The 19608-nt window shown below is 41.0% G+C and overlaps 1 protein-coding gene and 1 pseudogene across 1 annotated transcript in view; one reads left to right on the plus strand and one right to left on the minus strand.

Moving 5' to 3' along the window:
- Window positions 1-202: 202 nt before the first annotated feature.
- Window positions 203-1298, minus strand: LOC106610896 (ammonium transporter Rh type B-like; annotated as a pseudogene).
- Window positions 1299-9183: 7885 nt separating this feature from the next.
- LOC106610893 (macoilin-2) overlaps window positions 9184-19608 on the plus strand; it is a 30671-nt gene continuing 20246 nt past the window's right edge. Inside the window, exon 1 of the mRNA XM_014210557.2 lies at window positions 9184-9485. Within this exon, the coding sequence (XP_014066032.2) occupies window positions 9406-9485 (80 nt within the window). The 5' untranslated portion in view covers window positions 9184-9405. The remainder of the gene's footprint in view (window positions 9486-19608) is intronic.

Consider the following 19608-nt stretch of genomic DNA (forward strand, 5'->3'; position numbering starts at 1 on the left):
TTATCAATACCTTAATGCAGCGTTTTCCAAACTCCTCGGGAACCCAAGGGCTGCGCGGCTGACTCAAATATTCAACTAATCATCAAGCTTTGATCATTTGAATCAGCTGTGTAGTGTTAGGGCAAAAACCAAAACGTACACCCTTTGGGGTTCAGAGGACCGAGTTTGGGAAATGCTGCCTTAATGTATCGGGATCCCATGTTTGATATCAGTGCAGACGCAAATCCAATTGTTATACTTACCCATTACAGATAACGGTCTATTTTCTCTTTCTCGTGCTGTTGCTTGGATCCCCGTCGGTACAGGACCCATGACATCAGTCCAAAGAAGGCCCTAAAGATGTGGAGCAGCATGATGGTATTCAAAAGCCACACCTAAACAGACAACGGACCATTAGTGTACAGTCTAAAAACACACAATTATCAGCTGTAGGCTTACCTTTAGGAATGTCTGAAGTAGCCAGCTATGGAGCACAATCCCTGAGACCTCCAGCAGGGCAATACGGAGGAGATTGACAGGATTGGTATTCCCAAGGACAGCACCGATGGCAATGAGGGAGGATGCTGTGCACATCTCTGCAACAACCAAGCTGGCCCAAACACAGAAAAGGGGTTCAATATCTATGATATCTGTTTCCAACATATAATACATGAATATAGACATTTTAACATAAATCAAATTGGCAGGTAAAACAATCTGGGACCTTTAGGTAAATGTTTTCAAATCTCAAAATGTATCTAAATGTTCAGATGAGTCCATCTCCCACGAAATCTGTTTAGTTTAGATCCAACTACAGAATGCCTCAATGCCAGATGAATAGAAAGATAATGAAATAAAATGATGCCTGTTTTAGATAGTGCCTAACTTTCCCATACACTTCAACTATGATTTATTTATTGACCTTCTCATATTTATCCAGATCTTTCCTCTGTGATACAAAGACTCAACACCGTACTGAATAATTACCCACTGGACAGCCATGGCTGCCACCAGGAGGATAAATCCTATGCCACTGAAGCTGTACTGCACCAGCAATGTGGCCAGAAAGTCAAAACCCAATAATACATCACCATAACGTTAACATCCTGGAATTCTTTGAGGAAAGAGGGGACACATAATATGTCACAGAAAGGAAATAGGGGAAACACAGTGTGTATCACTAGTCTTGTGAGCCTATAGCCTGCTCAATAAGCCCCTAATGCCTTATGTTGATAAATAGAGCTGAATTGTCTTGTTGCCCCACACAAAAAGTTGGTGTATTACTGACCACTGAAACTGTGTACAATGCAGCTAGCCATTATGTGGGAAGCCTTTGGGAGGCTTTACCCGCCTCAACAAGTCCACCTGCAACCTCGCTGTCCAAGCCAGAGAAAGCATTTATCACTTCTAACCAGTGTTGGCAGTCTCTCTCTCTGTCTCTCTCTCAACTAGCAGTGGCTCGGGTGGTTGATGATCTTTTTGGCCTTCCTGTGACATCGGGTGCTGTAGGTGTCATGGAGGGCAGGTAGTTTGCCACTGGTGATGCGTTGTGCAGACCGCACCACCCTCTGGAGAGCCTTGCGGTTGAGGGCGGTGCAGTTGCTGTACCAGACTGATACAGCCCGACAGGATGCTCTCGATTGCGCATCTGTAAAAGTTTGTGAGGGTTTTGGGTGACAAGCCAAATTTCTTCAGCCTCCTGAGTTTGAAGAGACGCTGTTGCGCCTTCTTCACCACACTGTCTGTGCGAGTGGACCATTTCAGTTTGTCTGTGATGTGTACGCAGAGGAACTTAACTTTCCACCTTCTCCACTGCTGTCCCTTCAATGTGGATAGGGGGGTGCTCCCTCTGCTGTTTCCTGAAGTCCACGATCATCTCCTTTGTTTTGTTGACGTTGAGTGAGAGGTTGTTTTCCTGAAAGCACACTCCGAGTGCTCTCATCTCCTCCCTGTAGGCTGTCTCGTCGTTGTTGGTAATCAAGCCCACTACAGTTGTGTCGTCTGCAAACATGATGATTGAGTTGGAGGCGTGCATGGCCACGCAGTCGTGGGTGAACAGCGAGTACAGGAGGGGGCTGAGCACACACCCTTGTGGGGCCCCAGTGTTGAGGGTCAGCGAAGTGGAGATGTTGTTTCCTAACTTCACCACCTGGGGGCGGCCCGTCAGAAAGTCCAGGACCCAATTGCACAGGGCGGGGTTGAGACCCAGGGCCTCCAGCTTGATGATGAGCTTGGAGGGTACTATGGTGTTGAATGCTGAGCTGTAGTCAATGAACAGCATTCTTACATAGGTATTCCTTTTGGCCAGATGGGATAGGGTAGTGTGATGGCGATTATGTCATCTGCGGACCTGTTGGGGCGGTATGCAAACTGAAGTGGGTCTAGGGTGGCTGGTAAGGTGGAGGTGATATGATCCTTGACTAGTCTCTTAAAGCACTTCATGATGACAGAAGTGAGTTTAATTCAGTTATCTTTACCTTCTTTGGTACAGGAACAATGGTAGCATTCTTGAAGCATGTGGGGAGAAGAGACTGGGATAGGGAGCGATTGAATATGTCCGTCTGGGCCCAGTGGGATGAACTTTCAACTGTCTTACCCATCAGAACCTAAAATATAAGCTTGTTAATAATCCATTGTTTGTAAACAATGTAATTGTAAACACTATAGCCTCAACATGGTTAAAACTATCATTTTGATTTCATGGATGTTCAGTGCTTGCATCTATATCTCTGTCTATGAATTGGAGAGTGGTTTACAATTCTCCAGCCTCATCCCTCAGCTGTTTACCAAAACAGTATTGGGAGACCGTTTGTTGTTGTTTGAAATGCATATTGCCCCTTAAAAACAAAGATATCCCCAAAGCATGTTTTAGTAAGACATTTTTAGGTGTCATAAAAATTATTATTTCTCTCTAATTCTACTCCTGTCCACCATCTCTCCAAAACAGCACATTAGAATTGTTCCGCAACTCACTTTAGTAAGTTGGTGAATGCATGTTGTTTTGTTTCTACATTTTGTTCAATGTAAACATAAAAAATAAATACTAGGATTAATCCCGTCTGTAGGAAAAAGAGCAGAGGCGGCAGTCGAGAGCAGAGACTCGATGCGTATTGGGCAGCCATTGGCGTGCCTAACTAAAAATTACCAAACGGTGCCAAAACAGAATTGTTTCTGCTGCCGCCGGGCAACCCTTTCTACGCACAACCAGAATGTCCGGTTGACGAGGAAGTGCAGCTACTATACCCGGGGGTCTGCCCAGGGGTGGGGACCCTCTGTTTTATTTTGTTTATGTTTACAAGTCATCTATGTAAATGTCAACACTGCTGCAGGTGTTTGGGCTATCCATGTTTGGAAAGTAAATCCTCAGCAACTAAAACTGTACCGCACCAGCAATGTGGCTAGAAAGCCCAAACCCAGAATCACCATAACGTTAACATCCTGGAATTCTGTGAGGAAAGACACATAACATGTCACAGAAGGGAAAGGAAATATGGGAAACACATTGCGTATCACTAGTCTTGTGAGCCTGAGAACCTATCGCCTTGCCCAATAAGCACCTATTACCTTTGCATTGTCTTGTGTTGCCCCACACAGTTTTTTGTTGTCACACACAAAGTTTGTGTATCATTGACCACTAACTGTACACAATGACGCTACCCATGTTGAAACCAAGCAAACCGGGAACATTCCCAGAACATTGCCATTAATGTCTAGTTAGGGTTTTATCCAACATTAGAATGATAACATCCCAAAATGTTTTTGATAACAAAATGTTATTTAAATATCATAGAATGTTCTCCTTATATTTCTAAATATGTTCCCAGCAAACCAAAATTGGTGCTGTGAAAGTTCCCAGAACATTCGTTAGGTTGCGGCAAATCTTCTCATAACACAAAAACTGTCCAGTCGTGTCGATGATTATACAATGTTGTATAAAACATTCGCTTGATGTTGCAAGAACGTTCCCAGAACACATTTTGTCTGTTATTTAAAAGGTGCCCAGAATGTTTCATTAGGTCGTGGGAACAGTCTGGTAGGAACATTGTGGGGACAATGCGGATTGTCCAGTTGTGCAAATGATTATATAATGTTTATTTTAGGGTGCAAAAAACATTCACCTGATGTTACAAGAATGTTCCCAGAACACATTTATGTTCATAAAAAGTTTCTAAAACATTTCTTTAGGTTGTGGGAACAGTGTGGGGATATGACAAGAGATAGGTTCCCAAAACACTAAAACTGTCCAGTTGTGCTGACATTCAAATAATGTTTGTGTCAGGGGACACAAAAAATTGCTTTGATGATGCAAGAATGTTGACAGAACAGCCTTTCGGAGTTCTTTAAAGGTTCACAGATTATGTAATTAGGTTGTGGAAATAGTGTGGGTACATTACAAGAGAGAGGTTCCCAAAACACAAAATATGAATGTGGTGACATTCATACAATGTTTAAGTTAGGTTGCACAGGACATTCACTTAATGTTATAAGAATGTGGACAGGGCCTCCAGAGTGGCGCAGGGGTCTAAGGCACTGCATTGAAGTGTTGCGGTGTCACTACAGCCTGGGGTTCAATCCTGTGTCACAACCGGCTGTGACCAGGAGTCCCATAGGGTGGTGCACAATAGGCCCAGCGTCGTCCGGGTTAGGGGAGGGTTTGGCCGAGGGGGCTTTACTTGGCTTATCGCGCTCTAGCGACTCCTTGTGGTGGGCTGGGCGCCTGCAGGCTGACCCTGGTCATCAGTTTAACTGTATTTCCTCCGACACATTGGTGCAGCTGGCTTCCGGGTTAAACGAGCGAGTGTTAAGAAGCACGGCTTGGCGGGTCATGTTTCGGAGGATGCATGACTCGAACTTCACCTCTCCCGAGCCCTTTGGCAAGTTGCAGCGATGAGACAAGATTGTAATCATGAAAAAGGGGGATAAAAAATTATTACAAAAAATAGAAATGTTCACAGAACATTTGGTCTAAGTTCTTTAAAGATTCCATGAACATTTAATTAAGTTATGGGAGTTGTCTGGGATGTTGCAAGAATGTTCTTGTGATTTTCACATATTTTATTTACGAGGTTGCACAGAACAGTCCCACAATTTCCAAATAAGTGTGTTTGATGACATTTATAGCATATTACATTTAGGTTTACATAATAGTCCATTAATGTTCACACAATAAACATTTTACCTTGTCTTGGTGGTTCTCAGAACATTTCAAAAGAACATGTTATATTTAAGTTGACCTAATATTACCACAACATTTTCAGCATGAACATTTCTAGTTCCTTAAAGCATAAGAAAGCAGATTGGATTACATCCAGCTTTAATGGCAATTTCCATTTGAGGATTGTAGGCCCACTATAAGGTGATATACAGCAGACACACATGGCATTTCATTTTATTCATAGGACATTTGAACAGCATTTAATCATAAAAACCCAACCACAAAGAAGGGCACCTATTGGTAGATGGGTAAAACAAAGCAGGCATTGAATATCCATTTGAGCATGGCGAAGTTATTAATTACAGTTTGGGTGGTGTATCAATACACCCAGTCACTACAAAGATACAGGCGTCCTTCCTAACTCAGTTGCCGGAGAGGAAGGAAACCGCTCAGGGATCTCACCATAAGGCCAATGGTGACTTTAAAGAAAACTGAGGATGGCTCAACAACCTTGTAGTTACTTCCGAATGCTAACCTAATTGACAGAGTTGATAGAAGGTAGCCTGTACAGAATACAAATATTCCAAAACATGCATTCTGTTTGCAACAAGGCACTAAAGTAAAACTGCAAACAAACGTGGCAAAGCAATTCACTTTTTGTCCTGAATACAAAGTGTTATGTTTGGAGCAAATCCAACGCAACACATTACAGAGTATCACTCTCCATATTTTCAAGCATAGTTGTGACTGCATCATGTTATGGGTATAATTGTAATCATTAAGGACTGGGGAATTTTTCAGGATAAAAAGAAACGAGATGGAGCTAAGCACAGGCAAAATCCTAGAGGAAAACCTGGTTCAGTCTGCTTTCCACCAGACACCGGAAATGAATTCACCTTTTAGCAGGACAATAACCTAAAACACAAGGCAAAAACGACACTGGGAGGTGCTTACCAAGAAGACATTGAATGTTCCTGAGTGGCCGAGTTACAGTTTTGACTTAAATCTACTTGAAAATCTATGGCAAGACATGAAAATGGTTGTCTAGCAATGATGAACAAAGCTTTAGGAATTTTGAAAAGAAAAAAAAAAATGGGCAAATGTTGCACATTCCAGGGGTGGAAAGCTTTGAGAAACCCAGAAAGAATCACAGCTGTAATCGCTGCCAAAGGTGCTTCTACAAAGTACTGACTCAGGAGTGAGACAACTACATTTGGAATAAGTTAAGGGGTATGAATACTTTCTGAAGTCAAATGTTTAGTATTTGGTTCCATATTCCTAGCAAAGGGCTAATTTAGCTAGCTACTGCAGGACACCAACACAAGCAAAACAGACACATTTTTTCTGCACCTTGTGCTGATGACAATAAAAGGCCACTCTAAAATGTGCTCTTTTGTCACACAACACAATGCCACAGATGTCTCAAGTTGAGGAAGTGTGTAATTGGCATGCCGACTGCAGGAATGTCAACCAGAGCTGTTGCCATAGAATTGAACGTTAACTTCGCTACCATAAAGCATCTCCAACGTCGTTTTAGACCAAGCAGACCACGTGTATGGCGTTGTGTGGGCAAGCGGTTTGCTGATGTCAACTCTGTGAACAGAGTCCCCCTTGGTGGCGTTATGGTATGGGCAGGCATAAACTACGGACAACGAACACAATTGCATTTTATTCTACGGCAATTTGAATACACAAAGATACAGTGCATTCAGAAAGTATTCAGACCCCTTGACTTTTTCCACAGCTTTATTTTTTCCAGCCTTATTCTAAAATGTATTAAATATTTTTTTTCCCTCATCAATCTACACACAATACCCCATAATGGCAAAGCGAAAACAGATTTTTATAGACATGAGGTCGAAGGAATTGTCCTTAGAACTCTGAGACAGGATTGTTTCAAGGCACAGATCTGGAGAAGGGCAACAAAAAATGTCTGCAGCATTGAAGGTCCCCAAGAACACAGTGGCCTCCATCATTCTTAAATGGAAGAAGTTTGGAACCACCAAGACTCTTCCTAGAGCTGGCTGCCCAGCCAAACTAAGCAATCGGGTGAGAAGGGCCTTGGTCACCCAATTGTCATTCTGACAGAGCTCCAGAGTTCCTCTGTGGAGACGGGAGAATTTCCAGGACAACCCCCTCTGCAGCACTACACCAATCAGGCCTTTATGGTAGAGTGGCCAGACGGAAGCCACTCATCAGTAAAAGGCACATGACAGCCCACTTGGAGTTTGCCAAAAGCCACCTAAAGGAATCTCAGACCATGAGAAACAAGATTTTCTGGTCTGATTAAACCAAGATTGAACTCTTTGGCCTGAATGCCAAGCGTCACATTTGGAGGAAACCTGGCACCATCCCTGCGGTGAAGCATGGTGGTGGCAGCATTTTGCTGTGGGGATTTTATCAGAGGTAGGGACTGGGAGACTAGTCAGGATCGAGGGAAAGATGAACAGAGCAAAGTACAGAGAGATCCTTGATGAAAACCTGCTCCAGAATACTCAGGACCTCGGACTGGGGTGAAGGTTCACCTTCCAACAGGACAACGACCTAATTTTTATACATTTTCTAACATTTCTAAAAACCAGTTTTTGCTTTGTCGTTATGGGGTATTGTGTGTAGACTGATGAGGGAGAAAAACAATTTTATCAATTTTAGAAGAAGGCTGTAAAGTAACAAAATAGTAGTGATCATAAATCATTTCTAAGTTAAATATAAATAGTAAAGTACAGATACCCCCCCAAAATTGACTTAAGTAGTACTTAAAATTATTTTTCCATAAGTACTTTACACCACTGCCTAAATGAAATATCAACAACTTGGCCCATTTCCAATTGCCAACCTGACATACCAAGCTAGAACGGGCCCTGCGTTTCAACTCAACCAATGTAGGCTAAATATCTCAAGCAGGGCTACAGCAACATCCAAAGAGGCTCAGGTTCCTTGGGATTTGCGGTGGCCACTCTAGTTTGGGTGTCCTAGGTAGAATGGTGTCTCCGTAACCAAGTGGACACATATCGTTCTGGCTTCGTTCACTTCCAAGAGGTGGGCCGTGGAGTTTTATGAACATCAAGGCAGGCACACTGTGATTTTAGATTTTTTTCAACGTTCTGATTGGCCAAAGTTGTCAAGCCTCCAACGGGCGTCCGCACAGCACACACGTAGCTTATAGATGGTTTGGTTGTTTAGCAACAAAACCGATGTGTCCGCAACTATGGGGCAAAACAGACGCTGTTTGCTTAGATTGTTGACAACTTTATTTAGTCTCCAATCTTTACTGAAAACAAAAATACATTTGCACAATGAGCACTTGTCTGTCAAATACATTGTTACAGCTGTTGGTTTGCTAGCTAGATAATTTTAGAATTCACATGAAATCTGTCAAAACACCTCAAAACAAGACATGGTATCAAGAACAAGATTAAACTAGCTGAAACGAGTCACGATTCCCCAGATGGCAGTGTCTTGTCATTGTAGATGGCTATCTGGCCATCCGGAATCACAACACCTAGACTGCTGCCTCATTGAAGCGAGCGCATCGTTTTTGCCCCAGAGAAGACATGGAAGAAACCACAATTTACCTATTTCTAGGTTGCTATACATATTTATTTGGTTTGTCATTCTATCATTTTTATGGAATTTTAGTGGTAATTAGATATACTTTATTTAGAATTTATCGTAATACATTTGCCAAAAATTAGTTTTAACAGCTCTGTGTATTCTCAAATAAAAAAGTCAGGGAGCTAAGGCAGCACTACACCCCTGAGGTCTACACAAATCATTGCCAACAAGGTTGCCTGTGTCTCTCGTTCAGCGTCACGGTACGGAGTGTTCATTGGTTCCACGGTAGAAAGAAAGCCCGCCCCAGGGCTAACCGATAGGTCAATCAGAAATGCCTGATTTGTCCACAAATAATATAATTGGTCAAATGGCGAGACTCACCTCGAGATGCTGTCTGCCGTACCTCTCTGGTGGACACGAGCAATATAAATGGCTCATCTTTGCATCAATCAAAAAATGAAAGGTTTTAGCAAATAAAGTGATTGGATAAAGCGACTGTCTCACAACCTGACAGACGTAAATTATAGCGCTAGCATGCGCTTTGAGAAAAGAGGAGGTTCTTGAATAGTATTTTATTTATTTCTTTGTTTCCAGTAGAAAAAATAATAACAGTGTTATATTTCACAGGGACTTAATTTATTATCATTGTCCGCTCACGCAAGAAAACTGGATAAGATTACAGTAGGAATTCAAAAGCCAACGCGAAGGGGAGGAGGATGAAGCGGCGCAATGCGGACTGCAGCAAACTCCGGCGGCCGTTAAAACGGAACCGAATCACCGAGGGTATATACGGCAGGTATATGAAGGCTAATAGTGATGGGTTCTCACTGCTTTAAGGGTACTTGCTTCTAAGACTCCTTAATTGCAGGGTTGGGTTGTCAACTAGTATCTAGCTATCTTACGATAGCTACTGTGTCTCTCCTAATGTAAAATGTCACACTGACACTCACATTCAAGTAAATCCGCTAGGTAAGAAGTTGTTAGCTAGCTAGCTATGTTGTGGATAGAATAGCATTACGGCATAGCTAGCTAGCTAGCTAAATGGAATTGTATACATTTTCTTTGGTGTAACGTCGTTAGGTGGTTATTAGCCAGGGATAGGCCCCAAGCCATAGCATGGGGCTGGCTTTGACACACCTGCTTCAATTAGGCATCTCAAATAACGATATTTATCCCATATTGCGGTCTGAAGTAGTCAGTTAGCTAGGTAACTTTAACTAACTACAACTGGATGCAGCAGCGTTATTTAGCCTCTTAGCTTGGCTGGGTACTTATGGAACAGTTAGCAGCAGTTAATCTGCAAAAGGGCTGGTTATCTGCCAACTCAGTTGGTCAAACAAACCTGGCCTGGATTGCGCCCTGTCATTCAGATAACACTCATTGTAATTCAGACAGCAAAAATGTCGATGTGCATTAAAGGGATAATTCACCCAAATTACAAAATTATGCTTTCCTTTGTTTGTGACCACGTTTATTTATTTTGTATTTTTTTCCCATGGGGGTTACAGGTATAATATACAAATTTATATAATCGCTTCATATTCACCAGTGGTCTGCCACTCACAAATAAAAAACATCCGTATGATTATATTAGAGTAAAAGAGGCAGGGTAAAGAATAATTTTTTTAAGCCTTGAGATCATTGAGACATGGATTGTGTATGTGTGCCAATCAGATGGGCAAGACAAAATATTGAAGTGCCTTTGAACAGAGTATGGTAGTAGGTGCCAGGCGCACTGGTTTGAATGTGTCAAGAACTGCAACGCTGCTGGGTTTTTCACGCTCTACAGTTTCCCGTGTGTATCAAGAATGGTCCACCACTCAAAGGACATCCAGCCAACTTAACATAACTGTGGGAAGCATTGAAGTCAATATGGGCCAGCATCCCTGTGGAACGCTGTCGACACCTTGTCGAGACCATGCTCTAACGAATTAAGTCTGTTCTGATGGGCAAAAGGGGTGCAACTCAAAATTAGGAAGGTATTCCTAATGTTTTGTACAAATCTTTGTGTTTGTGAGATCACACACACAAACGGTGCCTTCAGAAAGTATTCATACCCCTAGACTTAGTCCACATTTTGTTGTTACAGCCTGAATTCAAAATTGATTAAATATATTTTTTTCTCATCCTTCTACACACAATACCCCATAATGACAAAGTGAAAACTTGTTTGTAGAAATGTTAGCAAATTTTTTGAAAATAAAATGCAAAAAATATCTAATTTTACATAAGTATTCACACCCCTGAGTCTATACTTTGTAGAAGCACCTTTGGCAGTGTTTACAGCTGTGAGTCTTTCTGGGTAAGTCTCTGAGAGATTTCCACACCTGGATTGTGCAACATTTGCCCATTTTTATTATTTTAAACATTTTTCAAGCTCTATCAAATTGGCTGTTGATCTTTGCTAGACAACCATTTTCAGGTCTTGCCATAGATCTTCAAGTAGATTTAAGTCAAAACTGTAACTCGGCCACTCAGAAACATTCACTGTCTTCTTGGTAAGCAACTACAGTGTAGATTTGGCCTTAGGTTATTGTCCTGCTGAATAGTGAATGTATCGGTGTCTGGTGGTTTTCTAAGATTAACCAGGTTTTCAGAAAATATGGAGAGTGGTACTCAGTAATGTGTTGTATTGATTTGCCACAAACATAACACTTTGTATTCAGGACAAAAAGTTAGTTGCTTTACCACATTTTTTGCAATATTACTTTAGTGCCTTGATGCATGTTTTGGAGTATTTTTATTCTGTAAATGCTTCCTTATTTTCAGTCTGTCAATTAGGTTAGTATTCTGGATAGGGATGCACATTTCGGTACATTTTGCTGCCTGCTAAATTACCCTCATTAACTGATAAAAAGATACTATCAGAGATCTGTATATAATGATGAGATGCTTATGTTTCTGCCCTGCAATGGGAGTCATCCCAAGGTGGGAAGGCAGGCAATAAGCTTAGGCTCAAAATAAGCCCCTAAAAATGCAATGGGCTTATTTTGGGCAGATTTTGGCGAGAGTGAAACCTCTCGCTTTGCCTCTTCCTCTCTGATACTATGCATGCATACAAGGACTGTACATTTTTCATTAAGAGCTTAATGGAAACATGCAACAATAGCAAGCCTATTGTCTTACAGTCAAAAGGCTATAGCCTATTATTGAACGTCCAACTTTGTAATTTAGTAGTTAATAAAACGTTCTTTTCAAAAATGTGCCAAAATGCAGTTAGCAGAAAACACCTTTCTGAACAGCGCACCGAATGCAAGTGGTTCCATATGTGACAGAGATGAAAATCTCACTTAGAAACTTAGTTTTCGCTATTAGATTCCCCTCTATGATGGGTTGGGTTGGTAATATGACTAGGATTGTGCCTTTGGTATCTGGACAGCGAAAGAAAGTTGATATGAAAACCAATAGAACAGGAGAGAAATGCTGGTTAATGGCATGAGAAAGTCTTCATAAAATAATTCCCTCCAAGTTTCTATGGCAGGATTTTCACAAGGCTACTTTGAAGCAAGGTAAGACATGCCTCATTATTTGAAGTGAAGGAAAACATTCAGGTTTCAAACAATTTATATTGCCTCAAGCTCACATTGCAAAGTGGTGGGTGATGTGCTGAAAGTCAATGGTCGGCAGGCTAAAGCCTATGCACTGGAATGCTCTGTGTGCTGTGCGCTTATAATAAATAAGATATATGACGACTAACGAAAATACACATATGCCAATTTAATTACACAAAATTATACAAATTAACCTATAGACCGATAAGCATGACCGGTCAAATGTTAACATCCTTAATTGTGGAGTAACTACAATGGTAATCCAACCTCAGTTTTCTATCACAGCCATTCAACTCTGTAACTGTTTTAAAGTCACCATCGGCCTCATTGTGAAATCCCTGAGTGGTTTCCTACCTCTCTGGCAACTGAGTTATGAAGGACGCCTGTATCTTTGTAGTGAATGGGTGTATTGCTACACCATCCAAATTGTAATTAATAACTTGACCATGCTCAAAGGGATATTCAATGTCTGCTTTTTAATTTTTTTGACCCATCTACCAATAGGTGCCCTTTGTGAGGCATTGGAGAACCTCCCTGGTCTTTGTGGTTGAATCTGTGTTTGTTTGAAATGTACTGCTCGACTGAGAGACCTTACACCAGGGCTGCCCAACCCTCTTCCTGGAGATCTACTGTCCTGTAGGTTTTCAGTCCAACCCTAATTTAGCATATCTGATTCAGCTAGTTAAGGTCTTGTTGAGCAGCTAATTAGTAGATTCAGGTGTGTTAAATTAGGGTTGGACTGAAAACCCACAGGATGGTAGATCTTCAGGAAGAGGGTTGGGCAGCCCTGCCTTACACTATTATTGCACACAGCGACTCCATGCAATTTATGTGACTTTTCAGCACATTTTTACTCCCAAATTATTTAGGCTTACCATAACAAAGGTGTTGAGTACTTATTGACTCAAGACATTTCAGCTTTTCATTTTTAATTCAGTTGTATACATTTTGAAAAACACAATTCCGCTTTGACAGTATGGGGTATTGTGTATAGACCAGTGATAAATCTCAATTGAATCCATTTTAAATTCTGGCTGTAACAACAAAATGTCAAGTGGTGTGAATACTTTCTGAAGTCTCTTTCTCGCTCCTCAGTTTTCTCCTATCATAGCCATTAAGCTCTGTAACTATAAATAATAATCTTAACTAATGCCCAACTTTAGCTGAAATTTGTCTTTACAGAGTGAAGTATATTTGTTCCTTGACTAGCACCATTCATTCTCACTGTTGATAATTATGTTGTAACTTCTTATAGTAACTGTATCCACTGGCACAGTGGGAGAGAGTGAGGTGATTGCCATCTAAGAGCCAACATCATTTTTGCGGCAGTGCTGCCTGCCAGCAGTAATCGTCTCTGATTTAATAGAGCGATTTCAAAGAGCTATCATCGTTAACTAACACATAGTAGATGCAAAGAATGTAATATTTACATTCATGCACTTCTGAATGAATTGTCCCAGAATGAATGAACTGCACTGCACTCCCACGTCCTATGAAAGAATGTTCCTACCTAATTTAGGGGACACGGTGAACAGTTGGGAGTTGGGGCCCAATTTCATTGTAAAATGTTTCCTTGGTGTTAAATACAGTCTTGACATTTTTTAATATATAAAAGGATGGTTCAGATTACGGGATGCCAAGATGATATTTTTCCATATTCTGTTCCAATTAAGGGGTTGTTCAGATTCACTTAGATCTGTGGACCATACTTTTTTAATGGCTAGCTCAGAATATGTGCTTTCCAAAAGTTGTTTATATATTATAAAGATCAGTTCTTTCGGGAGCCCAGATAATTTATTTATAAATCCCATCATTGGGTGGTTTGGTAGTTGGGTATTTCATGGGACTCCATAAGCTTGCATAGCTGACTGAAGTTGTAAATATAGAAAAGGGGAGTTGCCTGCTAATGTCTTTCAAATGTTGGAAGGTTCTCACACCCATGATATTGGCAGGGGTACGAATCCCACAAAAAGCCGCCCTCCAGATAGCAAGGCGTTATTGTGAAAAATTGCCGAATTTGTATTTATTAAGGAGCTGCCAAGGCAGCAGCTACTCTTTCTGGGGTCCAAACCCATCAAGGCACTTACATCACACATAAAACAAAATATAAAACAGTACATAATATAACATTACACTACTACATATCTACAATACCAAATGTATAGTAGAACAATATTACAATGTGCGTCAATGCATGCTTTAAAATATGTCCAAACGGAGTATGCATTTGAGAAGTGCCCTCCATGCTCCGTTTCGCATACTTTGATTTGGACTCCTACTCCGACCCTCCTTGGCTCCAATTTGCATGCTCGGGGCACTGTGGTATGCATTTTGAGAAACACCCATTGTCTTATGCTGAGGGCAGCATCATAGCCATAGACTAGGCTGGGTGATTGTGGATGGATAGCATACCTGAATATTAAGCCAGTCATAATGGGGTTATATCTGTTGACTCGTCCCCTTATGTTTTGGGTTTGATGTGATTCTCAAAAGTGTTGAGAACATTTATGCTGTTCTTGAAGGTCAAGATTTATTTTTACGGGCAAATGAAACCGCATCTCAAATTTGGCTTGCGTAGTTGGGATCTCACCTCATTGTAGGTGGCCCTCGCCTTAGCAGTTCGGCACTCAGGTCTGGGTAGACTCTGATCTTCTTCTCCGCCTAGGTCCGAGCTCCCCGACTCTGCTGTAAGCCAAACCATTTGACTTCAAAACGGTGTATTCATACAATCCTACAGCGAGAGCCATTCAGGAGAGGACCAGCTTCTCCTGCCCGATCAGTTTTTATTTGATTTAACCTTTTTATTTAACTAGGCAAGTCAGTTAAGAACACATTCTTATTTACAATGATGGCCTACCAAAAGGCCTCCTACGGGGAAAGGGGCATGGGATTAAAATAATATAATATAAATTTAGGACAAAACACACATCACATCAAGAGACACATAACTACATAAAGAGAGACCTAAGACAACAACATAGCAAGGCAGCAACACATGACAACACAGCATGGTAGCAACCCAACATAACAACAACATGGTGCAAACATTATTGGGCACAGACAACAGCACAAATGGCAAGAAGGTAGAGACAACAATACATCACACAAAGCAGCCACAACTGTCAGTAAGAGTGTCCATGATTGAGTCTTTGAATGAAGAGATGGAGATAAAACTGTCCAGTTTGAGTGTTTGTTGCAGCTCGTTCCAGTCGCTAGCTGCAGCAAACTGAAAAGAGGAGTGACCCAGGGATGTGTGTGCTTTGGGGACCTTTAACAGAATGTGACTGGCAGAACTGGTGTTGTATGTGGAAGATGAGGGCTGCAGTAGATATCTCAGATAGGGGGGAGTGAGGCCTAAGAGGGTTTTATAAATAAGCATCATCTTGCGACAGATATACAGAGATGACCAGTTTATAGAGGAGTATAGAGTGCAGTGATGTGTCCTATAAGGAGCATTGGTGGCAAATCTGATGGCCGAATGGTAAAGAACATCTAGCCGCTCGTGAGCATCCTTACCTGCTGATCTATAAATGATGTCTCCATAATCTAGCATGGGTAGGATGGTCATCTGAATCAGGGTTAGTTTGACAGCTGGGGTGAAAGGGGAGCGATTTATGATAGAGGAAACCAAGTCTAGATTTAACTTTAGCCTGCAGCTTTGATATGTGCTTAGAGAAGGCCAGTGCACGGTCTAGCCATACTCCCAAGTACTTGTATGCGGTGACTACCTCAAGCTCTAAACCATCAGAGGTAGTAATCACACCTGTGGGAGGAGGGGCATTCTTCTTCCCAAACCACATGACCTTTTGTTTTGGAGGTGTTCAGAACAAGGTTAAGGGTAGAGAAAGCTTGTTGGACACTAAAAGCTTTGTTGTAGAGCATTTAACACAAAATCCGTGGAGGGGCCAGCTGAGTATAAGACTGTATCATCTGCATATAAATGAATGAGAGAGCTTCCTACTGCCTGAGCTATGTTGTTGTAAATTGAGAAGAGCGTGGGGCATAGGATCGAGCCTTGGGGTACTCCCTTGGTGACAGGCAGTGGCTGAGACAGCAGATTTTTTTGACTTTATACACTGCACTCTGAGAGAGGTAGTTAGCAAACCAGCCCAAAGACCCCTCAGAGACACCAATACTCCTTAGCCGGTCCACAAGAATGGAATGGTCTACCGTATCAAAATCTTTGGCCAAATCAATAAAGATACCAGCACAACATTGCTTAGATACAAGGGCAATGGTGATATTATTGAGGACCTTTAACCTCTTACATATCAGAACACCGCTCCAATATCCAATGATAGGGCGTGGCGCGAATTACAAACTCCTCAAAAATCCAAGAACTTCCATTTTTCAAACGTATGACTATTTTACACCATTTTAAAGACAAGACTCTCCTTTATCTAACCACATTGTCCGATTTCAAAAAGGCTTTACAACGAAAGCAAAACATTAGATTATGTCAGGAGAGTACCCAGCCAGAAATAATCAGACACCCATTTTTCAAGCTAGCATATGTCACAAAAACCAAAACCACAGCTAAATGCAGCACTAACCTTTGATCTTCATCAGATGACACTCCTAGGACATTATGTTATACAATACATGCATGTTTTGTTCAATAAAGTTCATATTTATATCAAGAAACTGCTTTTTACATTAGCATGTGACGTTCAGAACTAGCATACCCACTGAAACTTCCGGTGAATTTACAAAATTACTCAATTACTCGTTCACAAAAAACATAATTATTTTAAGAATTATAGACACAACTCCTTTATGCAATCGCTATGTCAGATTTGAAAATAGCTTTTCGGTGAAAGCACATTTTGAAATATTCTGAGTAGATAGCCCGTATTTCGAAGCATGTCAAATGCAGTTTAAAATCATTTTTTATGCGATTTTTCTCGTTAAATAGCGATAATATTCCACCGGGCCACCTTGTTTTCGTTCAAAGACTGAAAATGTAAAATGGACTCTTCACGTGTACGCGCGCACCCGTTTCATTGTTCTCAGATCGACCACTATCCAAATGCGCTTCTGTTTTTCAGCCAGGGACTGCAGAGTCCTCATTCAACGTTATGGCGCCTTCTGAGAGCCTATGGGAGTCTTAGAAAATGTCACGTTACAGCAGAGATCCTCTGTTTTGGATAAAGAGGCTATAGAAGGCCAAGAAATGGTCAGAGATGGCACTTCCTGTTTAGAATCTTCTCAGGTTTTGGCCTGCCATATGAGTTCTGTTATACTCACAGACACCATTCAAACAGTTTTAGAAATTTTAGAGTGTTTTCTATCCAAATCTACCAATTATATGCATATTCTAGTTTCTGGGAAGGAGTAGTAACCAGATTAAATCGGGTACGTTTTTTATCCGGCCGTGAAAATACTGCCCCCTATCCTAAACAGCTTAACCTGTTGAGGACAGACGTTCCGCTAGCGGAACCCCGTTCCGCCTGCGGAACCCCTAGCCAACAGCCAATGGCATCGCACGGCGCGAAATACAAAACCAACTAAAATATCACAATTCAATTTTCTCAAACAATCAACTATTTTACACCATTTTAAAGATAAGACTCGTTAATCTAACCACATTGTCCGATTTTAAAAAAGGCTTTACAGCGAAGGCAAAACATTAGATTATGTTAGGAGAGTACATAGACACAAATAATCACACAGCCATTTTCCAAGCAAGCATATATGTCACATAAACCCAAACCACAGCTAAATGCAGCACTAACCTTTGATCTTCATCAGATGACACTCCTAGGACATTATGTTATACAATACATGCATGTTTTGTTCAATCAAGTTCATATATCAAAAACCAGCTTTTTACATTAGCATGTGACGTTCAGAACTAGCATACCCACTGAAACTTCCGGTGAATTTACTAAATTACTCATGATAAACGTTCACAAAATACATAACAATTATTTAAAGAATTATAGATACAGAACTCGTTTATGCAATCGCTATGTCAGATTTTAAAATAGCTTTTCGGCGAAAGCACATTTTGCAATATTCTGAGTACATAGCTCGGCCATCACGGCTAGCTATTTTGACACCCACCAAGTTTGGGGCTCACTAAACTCAGAATTACAATTAGAAAAATTGGATTACCTTTGCTGTTCTTTGTCAGAATGCACTCCCAGGACTTCTACTTCAACAACAAATGTTGTTTTGGTTCCAAATAATCCATAGTTATATTCAAATAGCTCCGTTTTGTTCGTGCGTTCAGGTCACTATCCAAAGGGTGACGCACGAGCGCATTTCGTGACAATAAAATTCAAAATATTCCATTACTGTACTTAGAAGCATGTCAAACGCTGTTTAAAATCATTTTTTATGCGATTTTTCTCGTAAAATAGCGATAATATTCCAACGGGGCAACGTTGTATTCATTCAAAGGCTGAAAGAAAAAAATTGAGTAGTCTCGTGACCGCGCATCTCAGTCTCACTGTCCCCAGGCTGACCACTTACAAATTCTGCTGCTGTTCTTTGCCCAGAGACAGCAGACAGCCCTTTCCACTTTCTGGCGGCTTTAGAGAGCCAATGGAAGCCTTAGAAAATGTCACGTTACAGCACAGATGCTGTATTTTTTATAGAGATGCAACAGAAGGACAACAAATTGTCAGACAGGGCACTTCCTTTATGGAATCTTCTCAGGTTTTGGCCTTCTGTTATACTCAGACACCATTCAAACAGTTTTAGAAATTTTAGAGTGTTTTCTATCCAAATCTACTAATTATATGCATATTCTAGTTTCTGGGCTGGAGTAGTAACCAGATTAAATCGGGTACATTTTTTTATCAGGACATGAAAATTCTGCCCCCTATCCCAAAGAAGTTAAGGACAACAAAGTCAAGGTATTGGAGTGGCCATCACAAAGCTCTGACCTCAATCCTGTAGAAAATGTGTGGGCAGAACTGAAAAAGCGTGTGTGTGAGCAAAGAGGCCTACAAACCTGACTCGGTTACACCAGCTCTGTCAGGAGGAATGGGCCAAAATTCAGCCAATTTATTGTGGGAAGCTTATGGAAGGCTACCCAAAACATTTGACCCAAGTTAAACAATTTAAAGGCAATGCTACCAAATACTAATTGAGTGTATGTAAACTTCTGACCCACTGGGAATGTGATGAAAGAAATAAAATCTGAAATAAGTAATTCTTTCTAATATTATTCTGACATTTCACATTCTTAAAATAAAGTGGTGATCCTGACCTAAGACAGGGAATTTTTACTGGGATTAAATGTCAGGAATTGTGAATAACAGTTTAAATGTATTTGGCTAAGGTGTATGTCAACTTCTGACTTCAACTGTATATATGGCTGATTTTATAAAGCCAGGCACATTTAACAGTTAGGCTGTT

Source organism: Salmo salar, chromosome ssa09, assembly GCF_905237065.1.
Source record: "Salmo salar chromosome ssa09, Ssal_v3.1, whole genome shotgun sequence".
Taxonomy (NCBI): Eukaryota; Metazoa; Chordata; class Actinopteri; order Salmoniformes; family Salmonidae; genus Salmo; species Salmo salar.